Raw genomic sequence first — 18,492 nt, 5'->3', positions numbered from 1 at the left:
TCTATTTACATCATGAATTTAAGAGAACGGAGATAGGTAATCTTTTACAGTTAACCATTTTTAATATTCCACATTGTTCACTATTTATTATTCTTTATGTATACAAGGGCCAATGGCCGAAAGTTGATGAATAAATTGATTGATTGAAACAAAGTTTACTGAAAACCTGCTTTCTTTAGTGTTCAGTTTTGAAAATAATGTATGGTTTGTAATATAGTATGTGTAAGTAGAAGTATAACAATACAAGCTAAGATTCAAAATATTAATCTATAGAGTATAAAGATGTTAGTTTTGAGTAAAATATCAATGAATTATATAAAAGGGACAAACAAGATGATTTTTACTGTAACTTTATTTTTCGCTTTTTATGATTACATTCCACACAAGGGGTATTATTGTTGTAGAGTATAACAGAAAATTTTAATACTGTATTGTATTCACAAGTTTTTTCATAATAAAATTAATGAAAACACATACTTTTTAAACTTTTCTTTTATATTTTTGTTTTTGTTTGCTGATAAATCCTTATTTAGCAAACACTATTGGCATGTTCGCGAAAGTCTTGTTTAAACTCTGCCATATTTTTTTGCAGCTGCCAAATACCTGTACAAAAAATACACCACTACTGCCTACTGTATTATAAATCTTAGGTGGTTGTGCCAGTTTGCAGGGCCCCATCATGGAGGAAAATGACTAATTTTTACAGATTATGGGATCCCAAAATTGAGTAAGCCTTTCAAAACCCTTAATTGTTGAAGCTTCCAACAGCTTCTCCCCTAACCCTCACCCATAGGTTTTCTAAGGTGGCCTCTGACCTCAACCACTTATGCTCCGGTCAGACAAATCATAGTGCCACCAGTGTTAATGTTTAAACAGTGCTTCTTTTCATATTTCTTTTAATTTTCAAGAAATGATACAAAATCTGTAAGTTGAATAATTTGCTGCTCACTGGGAAGGGGAACCTCTTGCCTTATTGCTGAAAAATAATAAAAATATCAAGGATTAAATAATAGTAATTGACGCATTACTGTATCTAGTGCAGTAAACATTGAGGTTTATTAATTAACACATGTAAAGCTTGGTTTCCATGCAATCGCTACACAAGAACATTCGGTGATCCAGATTGGTCGGTCCAATCGGGACGCCTTCCCATTGCATCGGGGACTGCTACGCAGTACAAAGATTGCAATGAAAATACTGTAGCGAGAGTGCAGCGATTTTATGGAAACCAGGCTTTAAATAAATATAACTTACTTTGCTCTTTGGGTAATATCATTTTTAATGACTCGTTATACTCCCAGCCTTCAGCAATCACAGCTGTAAAAAAAAACCAAAGAAATAAAGTGGGTGAAGCGAATGGTAGCCATGAAATGTTCTCTTGAATGTATAGTGTACTATGTTACATTCATGACCAGAAGCACCAATCCACACCCCCTTTTTCCCTCCCTACAAACGGACAAGTGGAGGGTGCATACTGTGCATAAATATTAGTGTCTAGTGACATGATTTTTTGTTTTTCTTTTTGCGCAATTCATTGTTTTACTGTCCCAAGTGGAAATAAGGTAACTTTTCTTAGTATTACTTGTAACCACAGTCTGTTCCATTGCGACTATTGTATATCTTTTAATCAATATGTATGTATGTTTTTATACAATTTTATGACCTTGTTTAGTAAATAAACTAAAATTCAAATGAGTAGGAATTCAGAGTATTTTTTTAATTAAAAGTGCTCATAAATTTACAAAATTTATAAATAGAGTATTGCAGTTATTATTGAAATATCTGAATTTTTTACCTTGAATTGCTTTTTCTACCGGCATTCCCACCATTGATGCAAATCTGTCGGCCTCTATGGAAGAGTATGCTTGGCATACAAGGTTAAACATTCGTTGTTTTATAACACCTATAAAATAAATTATCAATTTTAAAAATGCATATAACTCAAGAATATGCCCTGCAGCTACAGATTAAAATAATATAAATGCATCTATGCCCACTGCCCAGGAATATCTAGTACTGTAGCATTTCCATTTTCCTCTATGGAACCCAAACTGGGTCGAGTCCTAGGTTTGGACAAAACCAAGTAGCGATCGTACCAGTAATTTTCCGGCAGGGTCCAACTAGCAATATTTTCTGTTGTGCGAAAGAAATACAGGTAATAATTAAATTGTTATGATAAATGACATTTACTTACTGGTCAGTTCTGTCATTTCATCCTTAATACTCTCTGACCAATCATGATTAAGATGTGTGTAAACACCGCCATAATCTCTCTGCCATAATTTTTGTCCAACTGCCCATATTTGGCCTAGATCAGGGTTTGCCTTCAACAAAATAATTCAGTGGTCATATGAAAATAATGATTTGAATTAATCATTCGTACAGCAAGAAACAACTCAAAACACTATCATTTTATACATATCAAAACTCAGTTTTGTTCTACAGCTTATTTGTCACTATTTAATCAACAGATCAAGAATTATTATTTCTTCACTTACTGTCCTAACTGATTCTGGTATTCTTTTCCACAAGTACCTTGCATTATTTCTGTGAATAGAAAATGAGTTTATTGGCACTTTAAATCTGATGAAAGCTTTTAAAAAATAAAATTTAGTGTGAGGATTAATCACACATCAATTTTAATATAAGCCTTCGTCATTTGTCCAAATAAAGCTTGTATTTTAAAAGTGAATTTCACTTTCTATACTACCATCGAGACATAAACATTATTCATTTCAATATTTCACTTGCAGTCTCCTTTATTTAAATTAAAAACATGATTAAATATATGGAAAATGTAGATATGGTTCAATGCAAAGTTCTTGTTTAGAATACTGTAAATACATTCAGGCCTGACAGCACATACTTACAGATCATTTTGAAGAAGATAAAGAACCATAAGTTTAGCATAAACCTCTGGCGTTGCCACTCCCCCAGGAGACTACAAAAAATAAAGTGATAGCATTATACATCACAGTACGTACTGGTTGTTGTATGCTAGGCAGGCGTTATAAGTGTGCTTCAGTACGCCTTTAAAATATCTCAAATGATTTCAGTCCTAGGCTAGGCGATAGTCTTTGATACTATTCTAGAGGCCTATGTAGGTACGTAGGCCTAGGCCGCCTCTCTCGGGCTTGGAATGGAGCTTGCCAACATGTGATAGGTAGCAGGAGGAGACCAGGCTAGCTAGGACCTAAAGAGGCTATTATTCGCATAACATTCACCATAGACAAGACCTCGTTAGGACTAACTCGTCTAGTATTTACTTTTTTTGAATTTGCTACATTCAAATAATCAAACAATACCTCTAATTCCTGTTGCTCTAGTTGTTTAACAAGAACAGGAACATCCATTGCATTAGATTTATTTTTGTTTTGTTTCGCTAAAAGGATAGATAGCGCCCTCAGCGTTTTTTAACTTTTTTCTATTATTATTGCATTTTCGAGACCAGTTTTTTAAGCAGCTGATCACCTATCTCGTAACACTAAGCTCATCCTCTAATTCTGAAACCCTTTAATTCGATACCGTGACCAAAGATTGTCATCATCATCACCAGGCTATTTCACCCACTGCTATGTGAAGCCCTATTCATTTTGCATCTCCTTCTGTCTTATGCTATTCTTGCCCAGTTTGCCATGTATGTGGTAATGTCCTCTCTCTATCTTCTTTTTTGCCGTCCTCTTCTTTTTCCAGACCTTGGTTGCCAATTTGTTACTCTTTTAATCCATCTACCGTATTATCTTCTAGTCTTGAAAGGTGTCACGCCCATCACCATTTTATTTCTTTAATTTCCTCTAAAATATCATTGACCTTCGCAATTTTTCTTATTTTGGGATTGTGCGCTATATACAGTAGTATTCGTATTATGATAATATTTATATGTTTCCTGTCTCTTATACACATCTGGGAGTTCGAGCTCAATTTTTTTAACCCAAAAAGAAAGGGAGTGATGATCAAATCAAATCACTTCTGAAAAGTAAATCTTTTAAGTTTTTCAAAATTCAAGGTTTTATGCCCTCTTCTTGAAAATGGCCAGGTAAATTTTTCTTATTCTTAGTAAATAGGCCTGTTATGTGTGTACCGGTATAGGTCTAATTACAGAAAATAAAAATGGGTAGTTGCATACGTATTCTTTTTTTCATGAATTAATGAACCCCAAAGAGAACGAGAGTTCGGGAAATTTTTTATTCCTAGTTGGTGTGAAATTAGCTTTTCCGACTTCTGAGGTGTCTTTTAATGGCTTTTAAGTAATTAAAAGTTTAGGTTTTACCCCTCTTGAAAACGATTCAATGAATCGATGAACCTCGAAGAGAAAGTGGGGTCTGGTTTCTCCTCGGGAAAATTTTGATTCCTAGCTGGCGGGAAATGAGCATTCCAAACTTCTAAAGTGTCTTTTAATGACTTTTAAGTTCTTCAAATTTCAAGGTTTACCCCTCATGAAAACGGTCAGGTAAATTTTTCTCATTCTTATAATATTACAGTAAATAGGCCTATTATGTGCGTACCAGTACATAGGCCTATACATAAATCGATGAACCCCAAAAATAAAGGGGGTCGGGGTCCTCCCCCGGGAAAATTTTGATCCCTAAATGGCGGGAAATAAGCTTTCCCGACTTGTAAAAAAAACAAAATTCAGCTACGGGTCCTGAAAAAAATAGAGGTCTAAAAATTTATTTTTTAATTTTATTTATTATATTTTTTTAAATTTATTTATTTATTCTTTCTTTTTTTGCCCAAGAGATGGAGGGGTCAAAACTCCCTGAACCCCTTCCAGGTTCGCCAATGCCGAACTCTATCTGTTAGTCGGAGGTGTAACATTCTTCTCTCCATTGCTCGTTGGGTTGTTATTTGTTCTTTGTGACCAAAGATTGTATAGCGCCGCTAATCTTTGCCGTGACCACCTTTCATTATGTCACAAGTGACAAAGACCTCTACCATGATCACTTTTCGAAAAATATTAACCAGAAAAGTTTTAAACAAATGTAATGTTAATTGACAACAATTAGGATTTTTAAAAAAACTTTACAGATGACAATGTTTCTATAGTTTTTAAATTTAAATGTTTGAAATCTGTGAGGTTTCGGGATCTAGGCCCTATGTTCATCTAGTGTAGAAACCTGGCTGGCACATTTTGGCTGTTTTTAGTAACTGTTTAATATTTGAGGGGTTATCTGACATTACTACTACCAAATTTGAACACAAATAATAATAATAATAATGTTATATATAGCGCATATTGCACATTGCCCATATGTGCTTTACACAGAAATAATATAAGGCAACTGAGAAAATACAAATAACAATAAAATACTAACTATAAAATAAAATAAAAATAATAATCATAATAACAACAAATATGACTAATATTAAATTTTTAAAATGGACACAGTAAAGACATAATAACTAACGTTGACTAACTTAAATGTATTCATTATATTTTTCCATTAAAACAGTCACATAATTATTTGACCAAACTACAGTATTGAAAAAAGTCATCGATGATTTTACTGGAAAACAGTTTTCTTTAAGTTACCAACTGATGTGTTTATATATATTTCCACCAGATGTGAAGTTAATTGTATCATGTGTGTATTGTAAAATAAGCCTCCATTCAGTCGGAATTGCATTCACACATAGGCCTACTCGGAGATCCAATAATGTGCCTAATTATAAGTTTAGACTTCTGATGAAGTTAATAACGTTGTGACTCATATTATAACATAGGCCTACCTGTTATAATACCTGAACTGAGTTTCAGTAAAGCATTATAGCAAAGCAGTCTTTTAAAAATCTCGTAGTGAAATAAGCGTCGTCAGCTTTTTTGAGGTAGATTGTGCGCTATATACAGTAGTATTCGTATTATGATAATATTTATATGTTTCTTATCCCTTAGCTTAACACTTGATTAACAATATCATTGTAGGAAACTGGTATCAGTTTATAGTATTTTCACATCTTGCAGGATTCTTTAAACGAGGGGGGCATAACATTTTCAGAATAGGTAAGTAAGTAGCACTTATTTCAATAGGCCTACATAACATTGATATGCATTGAAATTTTAAAATTTTGTGGCAAAACTGGGGGGGGGGAGTGGTCCCTGTGCGCCCCCACCCCCTTACTGGATCCGCGCCAGTCTTGTGATCTATGAGTGACTTGCTGATGGACATGATTGAAATAAAATTCCAAAAACTGTAAAAAACTTTTTTTTTTTGTTTTTTTTTGGTAGTTTATTATATTTGACACAACATAAATGAAATAAAGCAAATCATTAATGAAATAGAGTATAATATCAACATATTAAAACATATAACATATACAATTATTAACCTTACCACAATCAATAACTGGTAAATAGAGTTGTATATCAGGAAGAATATCACCAAGTGAATGTAAAATATTGCTTAATATTCTAGCAAAAAACAAGACAAAATCTAAATCAAGAATAGGCAGTTTGTGACAGTGTGCGTTAATGGTTTTGTGAAAAAAAATACAGTAAAATCTAACAAATGCCTTGATTAAATTAGAAGGCTTACTGGTAAAATGATTTTATTGCACAGTAGAATGGAGTAGATGGGAAGGAAAGTGTATATTTGTATTTTTTACACATTATAAGTTTTAAGGTCATAGAAAAGTCTGAAATAAACATTGGAAATTATTCACTCTATATTAGAGAATAATCTTTGTAAGAGACATAGTCATAGAGATAAATACATTATAAATAAAGGACAGGGGCAGATCCAGGTGTCCAAAAACGGGGTGGGGGGCCAAAAGTAGGGCCGATTTAGACAACATGCATTCTAGATGCCAGAAAATAACCTCTGAGGCATTTTTGGGTGATTAATTTTTTCCTTTTTCTTTCTTTTTTTTTACTTCCCAAAAAGGGCTGGCCTTCCCCCCGCCCCCTAAATCCGCAAATCCGCCCCTGATAGAAATGGCATAATTTTTTTTTTTTATTTAAAATAAGAAAATACACATATATAAAGCTCTAGCTAGAATTCAAATACAGTATGTGGTAGACAAAAGGAAGAGATGGGTATATACACTACTTTACATATAATAAAATATTAGCTATGTTCAGTGATGAGCGAATAGTTTGGAAAACTTTATATAATATAAAAAGCACCATTAGAAAGAAATATGGGATCCACATCAATGATAAGAAATTATTTTAAAGCTTGAAAATTTTACTGATAAACAATATAAAGAAAATATACTACCTGACTGAAGAAAATGAAAAGTTTGGTCACAATCTATATACTTAATCTAATAATTTGTATTTTACAACATTTCAATAAAATCAATATCATCTTGTGAATATACTCACTACAAAGCTGTTAAACAGAGAGACACATCTGTTATTAAAACTAAAGTTCAAATGAGAATTTCCATGAAACAAAAAGTTTTAAACTAAAAAATTACATTACTTTTAATCAATTGGAATCACAATGAACATATAATTACTTGACTAATTAAAAATGAAAAGTAAAAGCTGTTTTAAAATTATTTAATAAAAACAATACTACTTAATGTTTTTAACATACATTTTCAAATGTGAATCAAAATGAATAAAAAATATTTGGATAAGCTTTTAAGAAATACAGGTCTCCCTCCATTAAATAACCCTCCAAATAAAGACCACTTTTCTGTGGTCCCATATTAGCAAAATGTCTTATCTTTATTAATTATTTAATTAGAGACCGAAGCCGCATAAAGGGAATACAACTGCACATGATCATTATAGGAATTGAGTTAAACACATCAAATTTAAATCTCTTATTGATATATCAAATAATGTACATAATACACGTCACTTCAATCACAGCCATATAATAATGTTCGATATTTACAGAAATTATGAAATGATCATTATCGCTGAAATAAAACTAAAATTGAAAGATGTGAAAGTAGCTTGTGTTTAGTCTTGGTACTACTGTACCTAAGTGCTGCCAAAGTGGGTAGTTGGGGTGGAGGAACAAAGGCTTTACCCTCAAGAGGAAGAACAGCCCTTGTTGACCTGGCAGTACTGCTCCTTATAGGGCCGCTTAACTATTAGGGGCCTGAAATTTAGCGGCTTCCCCAAACTTAACCTTATGAAACAGATTGATGACATCGCAATAATTATGTGAGTGATATAATAATAATAATAATAATGATAATAATAAAAATAATAATTTGCTATTTGTATAGCATAGCGCCTCCCGCTGAACCAACCTTGATGCGCTTGACAACAACGAAAGGAAACAGATGAAATTATACCATGAACCTAGTCTCACAGGACACTTGAATACTAACCAAAACAACATTGCACGGTGTATTAGCAATTTAAGGCATGTCACCCTCCGATACATGACTCAAAATGTAACACCCCTCTGCAATGGGAGTGTGGCCAAAAATCTTAAAAGTAAATAAAATTCCTACAGTATTCTTAGTGCTTGTACACGACCAATGTGTACCAAAATTTTCTAAACTCCCAAAACATTTTTCAGCATTTTTTAAACTGCTTATTCAAATTGCTATATCAGCATCTGAACTTCTTTTGACATCAAGTTCTCAGAACAGTGGTTGATAATTTATACCATCAACCTCTCCCACAAACCTATTTAGAAATATATCGACAAGGGAAATGCAATTGAAAGGAAGACATCATGTTTACACCCTGCAAATACAGCACATGTACAAACCCTGCAAGGAAAAAGGCACCAAATATATTACACAAGAGACAACCCAGCTTAAAAAGGTGAAATAGAAGACAAATTATAATACTTTACAACAACTTGATATATACGAAATAGCTAATTTCTCTGGATCAGATCAATATAAATAATATGTCAGTATTTACACAGCACACTATACAACTACGTCTCAGTGTGCTCTTTCTCATTATTTTCCTTACAGTTGTTACATAGCCTGTGGAAAACAGTAATAGATTTTCTCAATGCCGCATTGGTTGAGTACCAAATGTTGCATCTACAACCATAAAACTCTAATAGGAATGTACCTCATGCAATAACTTAATGGTGAAAAGTATACAAATTCAATTAAAGTATATCTTTAAAGAAAGAATACTATTTTATTGCTATAATAATGACATTTCATTAGCTTTAAACTTCTGGTTTAATACTGAAAACATTAATTTGCAGTTATACTGCTGAAATAGTTAAAGGTATTATCATAAAATGGAAATTGTTATCAGCATAATGCAAAAAGGTAATTTATATAAGATATGAATATCCCTGAAATTAAAATAAGAACAAATACTAAATTAATAGAACCAAGGTGATAATGTTGTTTAAAGAATTTGGTATCAATTAATAACAATGGAAACATACCATGGATGGAATAACAAATATTGCACAATAAAATTCTTATATACTAGAAAGCTTTATATAGATTTAAAGCCTTGGTAAGGCTTCAGAAGATTTAATTACTAATATTGGGTTTCAAATTTTCTTGGCAAAATATTTGATGAAATTAATAATAATACAGATGAATATACTGTACATATCATGATTCAAACAATCACCAGATTTACATTTGAACCACACAGAATGTCTATCAGAGACCACCTTATACCCTATTCAGATTCAGATGTAATCGGTGGTAATTCAAAACTGATTACTCCCAATCGCAATCAACTAGCGCATTCAGACCAAATCAGACACAAAATACTTTATATTGGAACAGGAGGTCAAATGGTACTAAGCCTCCGATGGCTAAACCTACTTTGACTGATCGCAGCAAATCAGTGCCTGTGAAATTTGTAGTCATTCGCTTCCCTGGTAATCGGAAGTAATAAAGATTGTAGCACCCAATCGCAACAGGTAACATTTGCGATATCGATTATATTGACTATTATTAGTGAGCTTTCACACACGATTATAAATTGTGATTGGGTGTCACAATTGCTAAAACCGATCACAATGCGATGCTACTAATACTAGTCTGAATAAGGTAATATAACACAATGACTTTTCCATCTAGCAGGCATTTAGACGAAAATACTTTTAGGCAGGCTACTGTATCCTTTTACTGAGGACACTACAAATACATTCATTTATTATTACCATGTAACTCAAACTAATGTTTAGGGCTCAAATTGCTTCACATTATTAGCCCTGTCATTGCAACATATGGCTATAGAATGTATACTCAACTGGCTGTTATTACATAACGTTACAGGGCAATGGCAATTAAAACCTACCACGTATACACTTATTCTCTTAGAAAGACAGTACTAAAAGCTGCCCTTGGCCAACCGCTCTCACACGATTGGCTTTACTCAGCCTCAATGGCTAGCTATAGGTAAAATTAGCATAAAATAGAATACTGGACACAACCCACAATGAAATATGATCACACAATGCTCTAGGATTCCTTGTGAACTTCATTCCATGTAAATGTCCTCGGTTGGATTAGTAAATTCTATGAATTCATCGTAAAACCGCTGGAATGCGAATCTAAGAAGAAAGTTATGATTTATATATTATTGATCTGTTGCATTTGTATGTGTACATATAATTAGGCCCAAAAAAATTGCTGCCAAAGCCTTAACAACTTTTTTCCCACGACAATACTTTTATTAAATCAAAGGAGAGCACAAAATAATTGTATAATTTTTGAAAATGCCAATCTTAAGCTTTAGGTAATATATTAATATGTATCATATGATATTTACTATATAACAAAATTTATAACAATAACAACAGCAACAACTACATAATGTACATATACATTTTTAAAGAAATTAAAAAAACCCAGAATGTGTTTGGCATGTGTCTTAATATGGTAACTAAACTGAATGAGAAACCTACCCTAGAGATGTTGCTATTGGCTTAGCACTTTCTCCCTCATCTGTGATGAAGACATGGCAGGCGTATCGTGTCTCCGCAGGATGTTTAGTGATGAAACCGAAGTACCTGTTGGTACAAAAAAACATGTATAATAATCATTTATAGTATAAAAATTTGAATATTCATAGCCTTAATTGTAATTACATAATCATAATATGGTACAAATAGATGTTTGGCCTACCTGACGTACTAAATGCTAAGTACATTTTGAAATGAATGAATTTTGCATGTGATTCGGGTGGAAATCGAACCCATGATCCCCAGATATGCATTTGGTGCTACAGTATAACACGTCAGGTAGGGCAAACATAGATTTGTATTATTTCTCTTGATGCAAAACGTCACTGTGGGTCGTATCACCAGACCAAAATTTACTAGTTAGACCGTCACTCATCATCAAATCAACATTATTACATCATCATCTTCATCACCACAATATCAACAACACTAAATAAGAAAATAAAAATATAAATGTGCATACCTATCATTAGCAGGATGGTAGCCACAAAAAGAAACGTTCTTTAAAGAAAAGAAGTGAGTCTTCCCTTGTCTGGATTTCCCGGAGAGAAATTTACCAACTTTTTTCCTCATGGTATCCTTTTTCTGAAAAAAATTACCAATCATCATAATGGATAAAAAGATAGGATATATTTTATTGGGAATATTTTATTGGGAATGACCATTTTAAAAACAAATGGGATTTATCTTATTGTGTGGCAAGTAATATAATTAATATGTAAATCACTTCTTATTTATCTACCTTTTACATTTATACTGGGGATCATAACCCGTATCAAAAACCAGGCTATGTTTTTCCCAGAAGGACTCTGCTATGCTTTATAAACCAAATATTAAAATAAAAATAAAAATTAACATGTTTTCACTTAGTTCTTTGTGATTTGTTTGTTCTCTTCCTGTTGTTTTGACACTGCGCCTTGAGCACCTATTTTTGGTGGTGATGTTTGCGCTTTAAAAATTATTATTATTATTATTATTATTATTATTATTATTATTATTATTATCTTAATTCTAAGTGTTCACAACAATTGGTGGAGTGGATTTTAAGCAAAATCTGAAATGGTCATCTAGGAAGGGAAATGGTTATTTGGTATGAGCTTCCCAAATCAAACAAAAAATTAGCTAGCAAATATGCAATTAAAAAAAATAATAAAAATTATCTAAGTCAAGAAATGGTAAAGATAACACAAAGATCTTCTCAAGGCAAGATATTTACCTGATTATTCTTATTTTCTTTAGTGTAGTCAATCATACGAATTCCTTTGTCGCTTATCTCTAGCTGGCAAGGGGCGGGGCTATAAATCTCTACTGATACGTGTCTTGCTGTGACCACCTGATTGGACAAAATTTAGCAAATTATCTATACTATATATCATATACCCGTGCTCCGCACGGTGTTGAAATATTGGGGATAGGTGGCGATGTACTATTGAATGTTACGGTAAGTTAAGGAGGCAATCGTTGTGGATAAAATATGAGCACATTCCTTCCAGGGGTTTTAGAGGAGATAAGTGAACTTACACCGGGGCGTTAGTAGAAATAATACATAGATACATTGATTATATGATAGTGTAATGGGCCTTGCATAAATTTACAAACTCATAAAAAAATTATTTATTCATAAAGATATATTTCAACACAATTTCCATAATATCTACTATTTTGTCTTTTATTTAGATTTGAGTTTATTTTTTATTATTAAAATTTTTATAACTGAATTCATTTAAGCAATGTCCAAAACAATCTGCACATACAATGTTTTAAAAAAGTTTACAGGTATTGTGTACAGGTATAAACACTGATACTCTTGTAAGAAAATCAGTTAAATGCATAAAAAAGATATGTCTTATTATTAAGTTGTATTTTTTATGTATGTACAGGCCCTAAACGATTAGCTTTTCAGGATGGACTACCCGCCTTAAAATATGGTTTTAAATAAATAATTATATAAATAAACAGTACAATACCTTTTGCATAGCCTTACAGAGGATGTCATTCCCTTTGTGAGTGGGTACCTCAACAGACCCTAGGAACTTTAGATGAAACCTATTCACGTACATTCTCTTTCCATTCATTCCTGTAAAAAAAAAACAAAAAAAAAACTCTATACACATGTTTTACTTTAAAAATCCTTATATTTTGCTGGTAAACAATTATAATAAACAATAACAAATATAACAATTAAATGACAATAATAAAAATAACACTGGCACTGGTACGAGCATTTATATTGCGCCTTTTACTTTTGGTTATAACAATAATAATTGCACCAATAATAAAACACAATAACAGCAGCAATTCTGCTAGGTAAGCAGTCGCTAATGCACTTCATTACTCTACTTTAGGCCTAACCCTAACCTTAACATTAAGATACCCAGACTGGAGTTAGGGTTGGGGTGGAGTGCTAAAGTGCATTAGTGCCAGTAAGCCTTAGATGCTGCAAGCTTTTATCACTCACCCCCCCCCCCCAAAACCATGAACAATTTCTTCTGACCAAAATCACTGTGATGTCCTCACCTGGTTCTGTCTCTGTGTCAGGGGTCACCTCACGGACATATTGCCCTGGAAAGCATCCTTCTTTCCCGGTCCTCAGGTTGATTCCTTCATACCAAAGGTCTTTGGATTTTTTGTCTAGGTGCACAGGGTCACCAATGTCAAGTAGTAATTCATCGTGGTGCCGTGGAATGAAGCGAAATATTGCTTTATGTGTCTGTGAGATCACGTATCCATTGAGACTCAGTGTCGTAGGCCTAAAAACTTTCCGACCAACTTCTGGAAACAAGAAAAATCAACAAACTACACAGGTAGTTTAGGAAGTATTTATAGTACTGTGATTAAAATTTATTCTATAAGCATAGCCAATCTATATATAGTGGCAGAGTTTGAGATTCCCCAACCAGGTGTCCAAGGGCTAAACAGGGTCTAAAGTCAGAGTATCAAGAAATGTTGTTACATGTAGCACAACAGGCAATTACACGAACGAATGGCTGAGCTTGTTAGATAAGTGTGGCTCACCTCAATCAACATTTTGGACAGTTACTTTAAATTTAAAATAAAATATCACATGTAAAACAAAATATACCTGTACATTTTTCCTTACCTGGACTCTCTGTAAAAATAGTTTCATCTTTGAAGCCAGTATTTGATTTCTTTCTCTGAGGTGGTTTCATCTCTGGACTTCTGTCCTCATTTATGTACACGTTATCACTATTCAACAATGGTCGATTTATTGAGCTTGTAGTATTGAACTCTATGGTTCTACTCTCAGAAGAAATGGAATAGTCTGGACTCATGCTCCAATCAGATTGGTAGTTACAGCATAATTTTCTTGGCCTATTCTTGATTACCGTTGATGGTTCATTTTCTAAGGAACTCGCTGATTGGTTCTCTGCAGGAGAATCGTTGGAAGTACCGCCAATGGAAAGTGGAGTTGTAGATAGTTTTGGAGATGTATTTTTGGACTGCTTTACATTAGCACTTTCTAAGTCATCCTGTACATTCCCTAGTTTACAAAGAAAGAAATTACAAATTAATATACAAGTCATTTCCTAGATAAACTTGGTCTTTTTTAGTTTATAATTGATCTCTAAACGGAACCTTAGCTTTTGATATTCTATAACTGGAATCAATTCACCATAAAATTCACAAATACACATAGTAAAAGAAATTAAGGAAACAGTACTAAACCACTTCAAATACCAATAATTAAAAGAATTTTTATTAGCTACCCCGCTCTCCCTTACGCACCTTATAAGAGAATTGAGGAACAGTAATATATTAAAATCCAGAATACTTATCCTGCAATATTTAACTTAACTATGCTTATTGTCATTCTTACGCCTTTTTCTTTGGGTAGTTTTAATGCTATTGTTGTGCTATATATGTACGAAATTGAGATGAATAAATTAAATGAACTGAAAACTAAAAAGGTATTAATTCCATGAACAACATAAGCTGTTGTATAGTGGTTTAAATTCTACAGTAGGCTTATCAAATTGGAAAAGGAAGGAAACACTGAAAAGAATCTTGCAAAAAAGTATAAGTTGCATAGAAAAAAAAAATTATAATTTGTACATATATATAGTGCATAAAGACAACTCCATATGCTCTTCAGTACGACATACAATGGGATAGGAGGTGGTTGCATGGATAGAAGTCCCCAATATTTCAAAGTTCTACAAAACATGTTGTACTAACTTGGTGGAGGCATTTGTGGCAGTTTGCGTCCACCGCCTTTCCTCTTCTTCCTCTTTGGTATTTTTTCATTCTGCTTCTACATAAGAAAGGATTCAGCAATAAAAACTTAAACTAAGGAGGACATGTCATTAAAACAGACTGGGAAATTTTAAGGTCTATTCTGTTAATGATTATAAGGGGTTCAGATTAGGTTTAAAATATTTTTAGTTTTGCAGTTAATTCAAATAGAGATTGCATTGAAGTTGGAAAAAATTAAATAAAATAGAAAATAAAATTAATTTATTTAGATTTAATACAAACAGATTTAATAGAAACATCTTGCGCTTTCAGCCCTGCAATTGGTTGATTTTATATGTATGACTGACTGTTAAACAGACAATAAAATGAGCTGATGACAGATCACATCTAATAGCAATACTGATAAAATCTTTAGATTTTATATAAAAAATGCAAAATTAATATGAGGCTTGACATCCCAAACCAGTGTACTGTCAATAAATGTTCAATTGAGTAATCATTATAAGTATGTGACAGTAGTAAACTTTAGTACAGCAAAGCTGTAATAATTTTACTCATAACTTTAACGACAGTAAATTGATTCCAGTAAAATGATCTATCGTTTTAAAGCTTATTTATAATGTGGAGATAATGAATATATTAAAAAGTCAATTTTCATGTTTTTTGTCACTGAAGCTGGTTTTGACATGGCAAGCCCCATGGAATACCTCATTCTTGTTTTGCCTTTGATTACTGTTTTTGCTAATTTCCTCGTCTAATATATCAAGAAGCTTCGATGCGCATCTGTCATTCTTATCTCGGTAATCAGAGTCTGACTCCTGAAGTAATGGCCCTGCAGAGGATTCATCGAGAACCATGCTTTCATAATTTTCGTTATTCACAACATCTGGGTCAGCTGTATCGGCCTCAAGTGCAGTGTCTTCTTCTTTTTCCGTTTCATTCTCTTTCCTCTGTGCTGATTCAGGGGCTACATGTCAATCAAATGGAGTGTAAGGTAGTTGTAAATCCTAAGGTTTAAAATGCTAATGTGTACCAAACACATTTAGTAATGTAAGTTGATAAAACTATTTCCTTAAATGTTAGGTGTCATATACGGTAACCTCATATTACATTACAATTCTACTCTACATACCATATTACATCATTATCACATATCATATAATAATAATATCATATCATACAATGCATCAATTTGATAGCAATTGTCAATTTAAGTTAACAAAACGTGTCATACATAAACAAAACAATAGATATTATTGTTGGAAGAATAAAACTTAACCATAATATAATCAAATACGTTTATTTCTTACATTGTGCTATAAAATGTACATTGTCAAAACTTGTGTTCCCAAGTAGGTCTGCCTCATTTTCAAAGACACCATCACTTTCATAATCATCTATTAGTGTCAACCTAAGGATAAAGGAGATAATGAAAAATATAACAAAAAAAATACTCTATAGGCTTAGGTCAAATAATTTAAATAAGCAGGATTATATTATTATATGTATATTTGTATATAAATATATGCATACATATGAATATTTTAATATAAAAATAGATAAATGATAACAGTGCTCAAATAGGAACATTAAGTTATAATCTTATATTCATCAAGATAGCTCTTCAATGAAAAGTTCCTTTTTTCAGTTGTATGAAAAAAAAGTGTCTCTAATGGGATTTTCGAACCAGCAACCTCTAGCTATTAAGGTGAGTATCATACTATTAGACCACAGAGACCTCTATGCGCAGATCTAACCCCCAAGCACTTTCTCTCATACAACTGAATGAAACACACACACAGTGGAGCTAATGTTACTTAAACTAAAAAGGTCCCACCTTGGAAATCATATAGGCCTATAATTAGTAAATATTCATTATCTTTTTAGCCTATATATTCCGTTTACAGTCGCTAGGCCACAGACTTAATTTGATTATATATATAGAGTACTACAGTGTACAGCGTCACGATACCATGTGATACTACTCCGATGCTATCGTTGCAAAAAGCGTTGAACCAGACGCCATTTTCGCCACTGACAAACCATTGATCCCAATTTCTAACGTAATTATTAAGATGTTGTATCTTTCTTTTTATTTGTAAATTTTAATTGATGATTAAATAATAATAATAATAAATTGCTATTTATATAGTGCATATTGCAAGAAACTGCCTTTATGCGCTTAACAACAACTAAAAAGGATATAATACAGAAAAAAATAATAATATATATATAGTAGTAAGGTGTGGTGGCAAGCAGTGCACGGAGTCAAATGTGTGTTTGATAACTAATATTGGAGCTTTTGTGTTTTTAGTACATTTTGATGGTAAAATATTAGATTTAAAAATGCCTAGAAAGCCTATGCAGTCAGGCGTGATGTACAGTAACTTACGTCTGTTGACAACAGAGAGCGCCATCTGGCAACGTAACGACACGACCATGGTACTCTATACTATAGGCCTGGGCCGCCTGGTGTAATAAACATTACAGCCATGTCTGCCAATAATTAAACGAAGTGACTATTTTACGGCGAGTCATGAAGATAGCTCCCAATGCTATTCTTACGACAGCTAGCGCATGCATGATAGCGTCGCTCGTATAAAAATTGAGAAGGCCTAGGCATAAACCTAGGCCTATACAGTCAAATCAAAAATCCGTACAGTTGTGATGGTTTCAGTAGGCCTAGGATAGGCCAGGCCCTACTGTAGGCCTAGCTAGTCGTCCTGCAGCGCACAACAAGTGACAACTTCATCAACATCATCAATAACATCATCCCAATCCATCCAGCCGATCAGCATCCTTCGCGCCACCCACATCACTGATCGTCATAATTAATTACTAGTCTTAGGTTAAAATCAGATACAAGTATAACAGTTACTAATTGATTAAAACAATAAAACAAAATGTGAATGTTACTAGTTACCTGTAAGTATTAGAAGTAGTTAATTCTAGTCTTGAATCTTCTTGATTTTCAGCAGATCTGTTATCTTCACAGTCCGCCATACTTTACATAGCGCCCTCAATACCCAAGAAAGTTCGGCCAGGGTGAAAAATCGACTGGAAAAATTTGGTTTGCTATCCTTGGGGGGTTTTTTTTCTTTCTTTTCTTTCGTTTTTCTGGGAATTCTGTTTTGATTTATTGATTAAAAATATTCATAAAAGAGAGTTAGAACAATAGAATCAGTTAAATTACTTATGTTTAATATTTTTGATGTTTATATTTCTTAATACTATTTCCGAAGCAGTTTAAAAAAAAACTCAAAAAAAAAAAAAATAAATAAATAAATAAATAAATAAATAAAATAAAAAACAAACAAAAAATTGTTATTTACAGTTTAATGCTTGTGTATTTTTACGTTATTGTACGCACACTATATGTATAGCCTACTTTTTAATATTTTAATGATTC

At 32.8% G+C, this 18,492-nt stretch overlaps 2 protein-coding genes across 2 annotated transcripts; both read right to left on the bottom strand.

Moving 5' to 3' along the window:
• Window positions 1-334: 334 nt before the first annotated feature.
• Window positions 335-3,378, bottom strand: LOC117105129 (COP9 signalosome complex subunit 8-like). The gene is made up of 7 exons (XM_033246196.1): window positions 3,306-3,378; window positions 2,871-2,941; window positions 2,499-2,547; window positions 2,195-2,324; window positions 1,796-1,903; window positions 1,255-1,317; window positions 335-976 (listed from the first exon to the last, which is right to left on the bottom strand). The coding sequence occupies exons 1-7, from the start codon at window positions 3,351-3,353 to the stop codon at window positions 897-899; spliced, it is 549 nt and encodes a 182-aa protein (XP_033102087.1). The 5' UTR covers window positions 3,354-3,378; the 3' UTR covers window positions 335-896.
• A 2,824-nt stretch (window positions 3,379-6,202) lies between these two features.
• Window positions 6,203-18,118, bottom strand: LOC117105128 (C-Jun-amino-terminal kinase-interacting protein 1-like). Its single transcript, XM_033246195.1, has 11 exons — window positions 18,007-18,118; window positions 16,394-16,494; window positions 15,791-16,050; window positions 15,066-15,141; window positions 13,969-14,370; window positions 13,386-13,640; window positions 12,836-12,945; window positions 12,085-12,201; window positions 11,332-11,453; window positions 10,812-10,916; window positions 6,203-10,457 (listed from the first exon to the last, which is right to left on the bottom strand). Exons 1-11 carry the CDS (start codon window positions 18,084-18,086, stop codon window positions 10,385-10,387), a joined length of 1,701 nt encoding a protein of 566 aa, XP_033102086.1. The 5' UTR covers window positions 18,087-18,118; the 3' UTR covers window positions 6,203-10,384.
• Between the last annotated feature and the right edge of the window lie 374 nt (window positions 18,119-18,492).

The sequence above is a fragment of the Anneissia japonica genome, unplaced genomic scaffold (assembly GCF_011630105.1).
Source record: "Anneissia japonica isolate Jap-2015-1 unplaced genomic scaffold, ASM1163010v1 scaffold287834_len5846547_cov211, whole genome shotgun sequence".
Classification (NCBI taxonomy): Eukaryota; Metazoa; Echinodermata; class Crinoidea; order Comatulida; family Comatulidae; genus Anneissia; species Anneissia japonica.
Note: the sequence above shows the minus strand (reverse complement) of the source record. Positions and strands in the feature narration are given on the sequence as shown.

What these genes read in the sequence shown, in the direction of transcription:
- LOC117105129 (XM_033246196.1), bottom strand. Translation starts at nt 3,353, where the DNA reads ATGGATGTTCCTGTTCTTGTTAAACAACTAGAGCAACAGGAATTAGAG. An exon ending in TGAAATGACAGAACTGACCA is followed by an intron (nt 1,904 to 2,194) that starts GTAAGTAAATGT and finishes TTTATTTTATAG; the next exon opens with GTGTTATAAAACAACGAATG. An exon ending in GGTAGAAAAAGCAATTCAAG is followed by an intron (nt 1,318 to 1,795) that starts GTAAAAAATTCA and finishes TTTTTTTTACAG; the next exon opens with CTGTGATTGCTGAAGGCTGG.
- LOC117105128 (XM_033246195.1), bottom strand. Translation starts at nt 18,086, where the DNA reads ATGGCGGACTGTGAAGATAACAGATCTGCTGAAAATCAAGAAGATTCA. An exon ending in TGTACATTTTATAGCACAAT is followed by an intron (nt 16,051 to 16,393) that starts GTAAGAAATAAA and finishes ATTGACATGTAG; the next exon opens with CCCCTGAATCAGCACAGAGG. An exon ending in CCAATAGCAACATCTCTAGG is followed by an intron (nt 10,458 to 10,811) that starts GTAGGTTTCTCA and finishes CTTTCTTCTTAG; the next exon opens with ATTCGCATTCCAGCGGTTTT.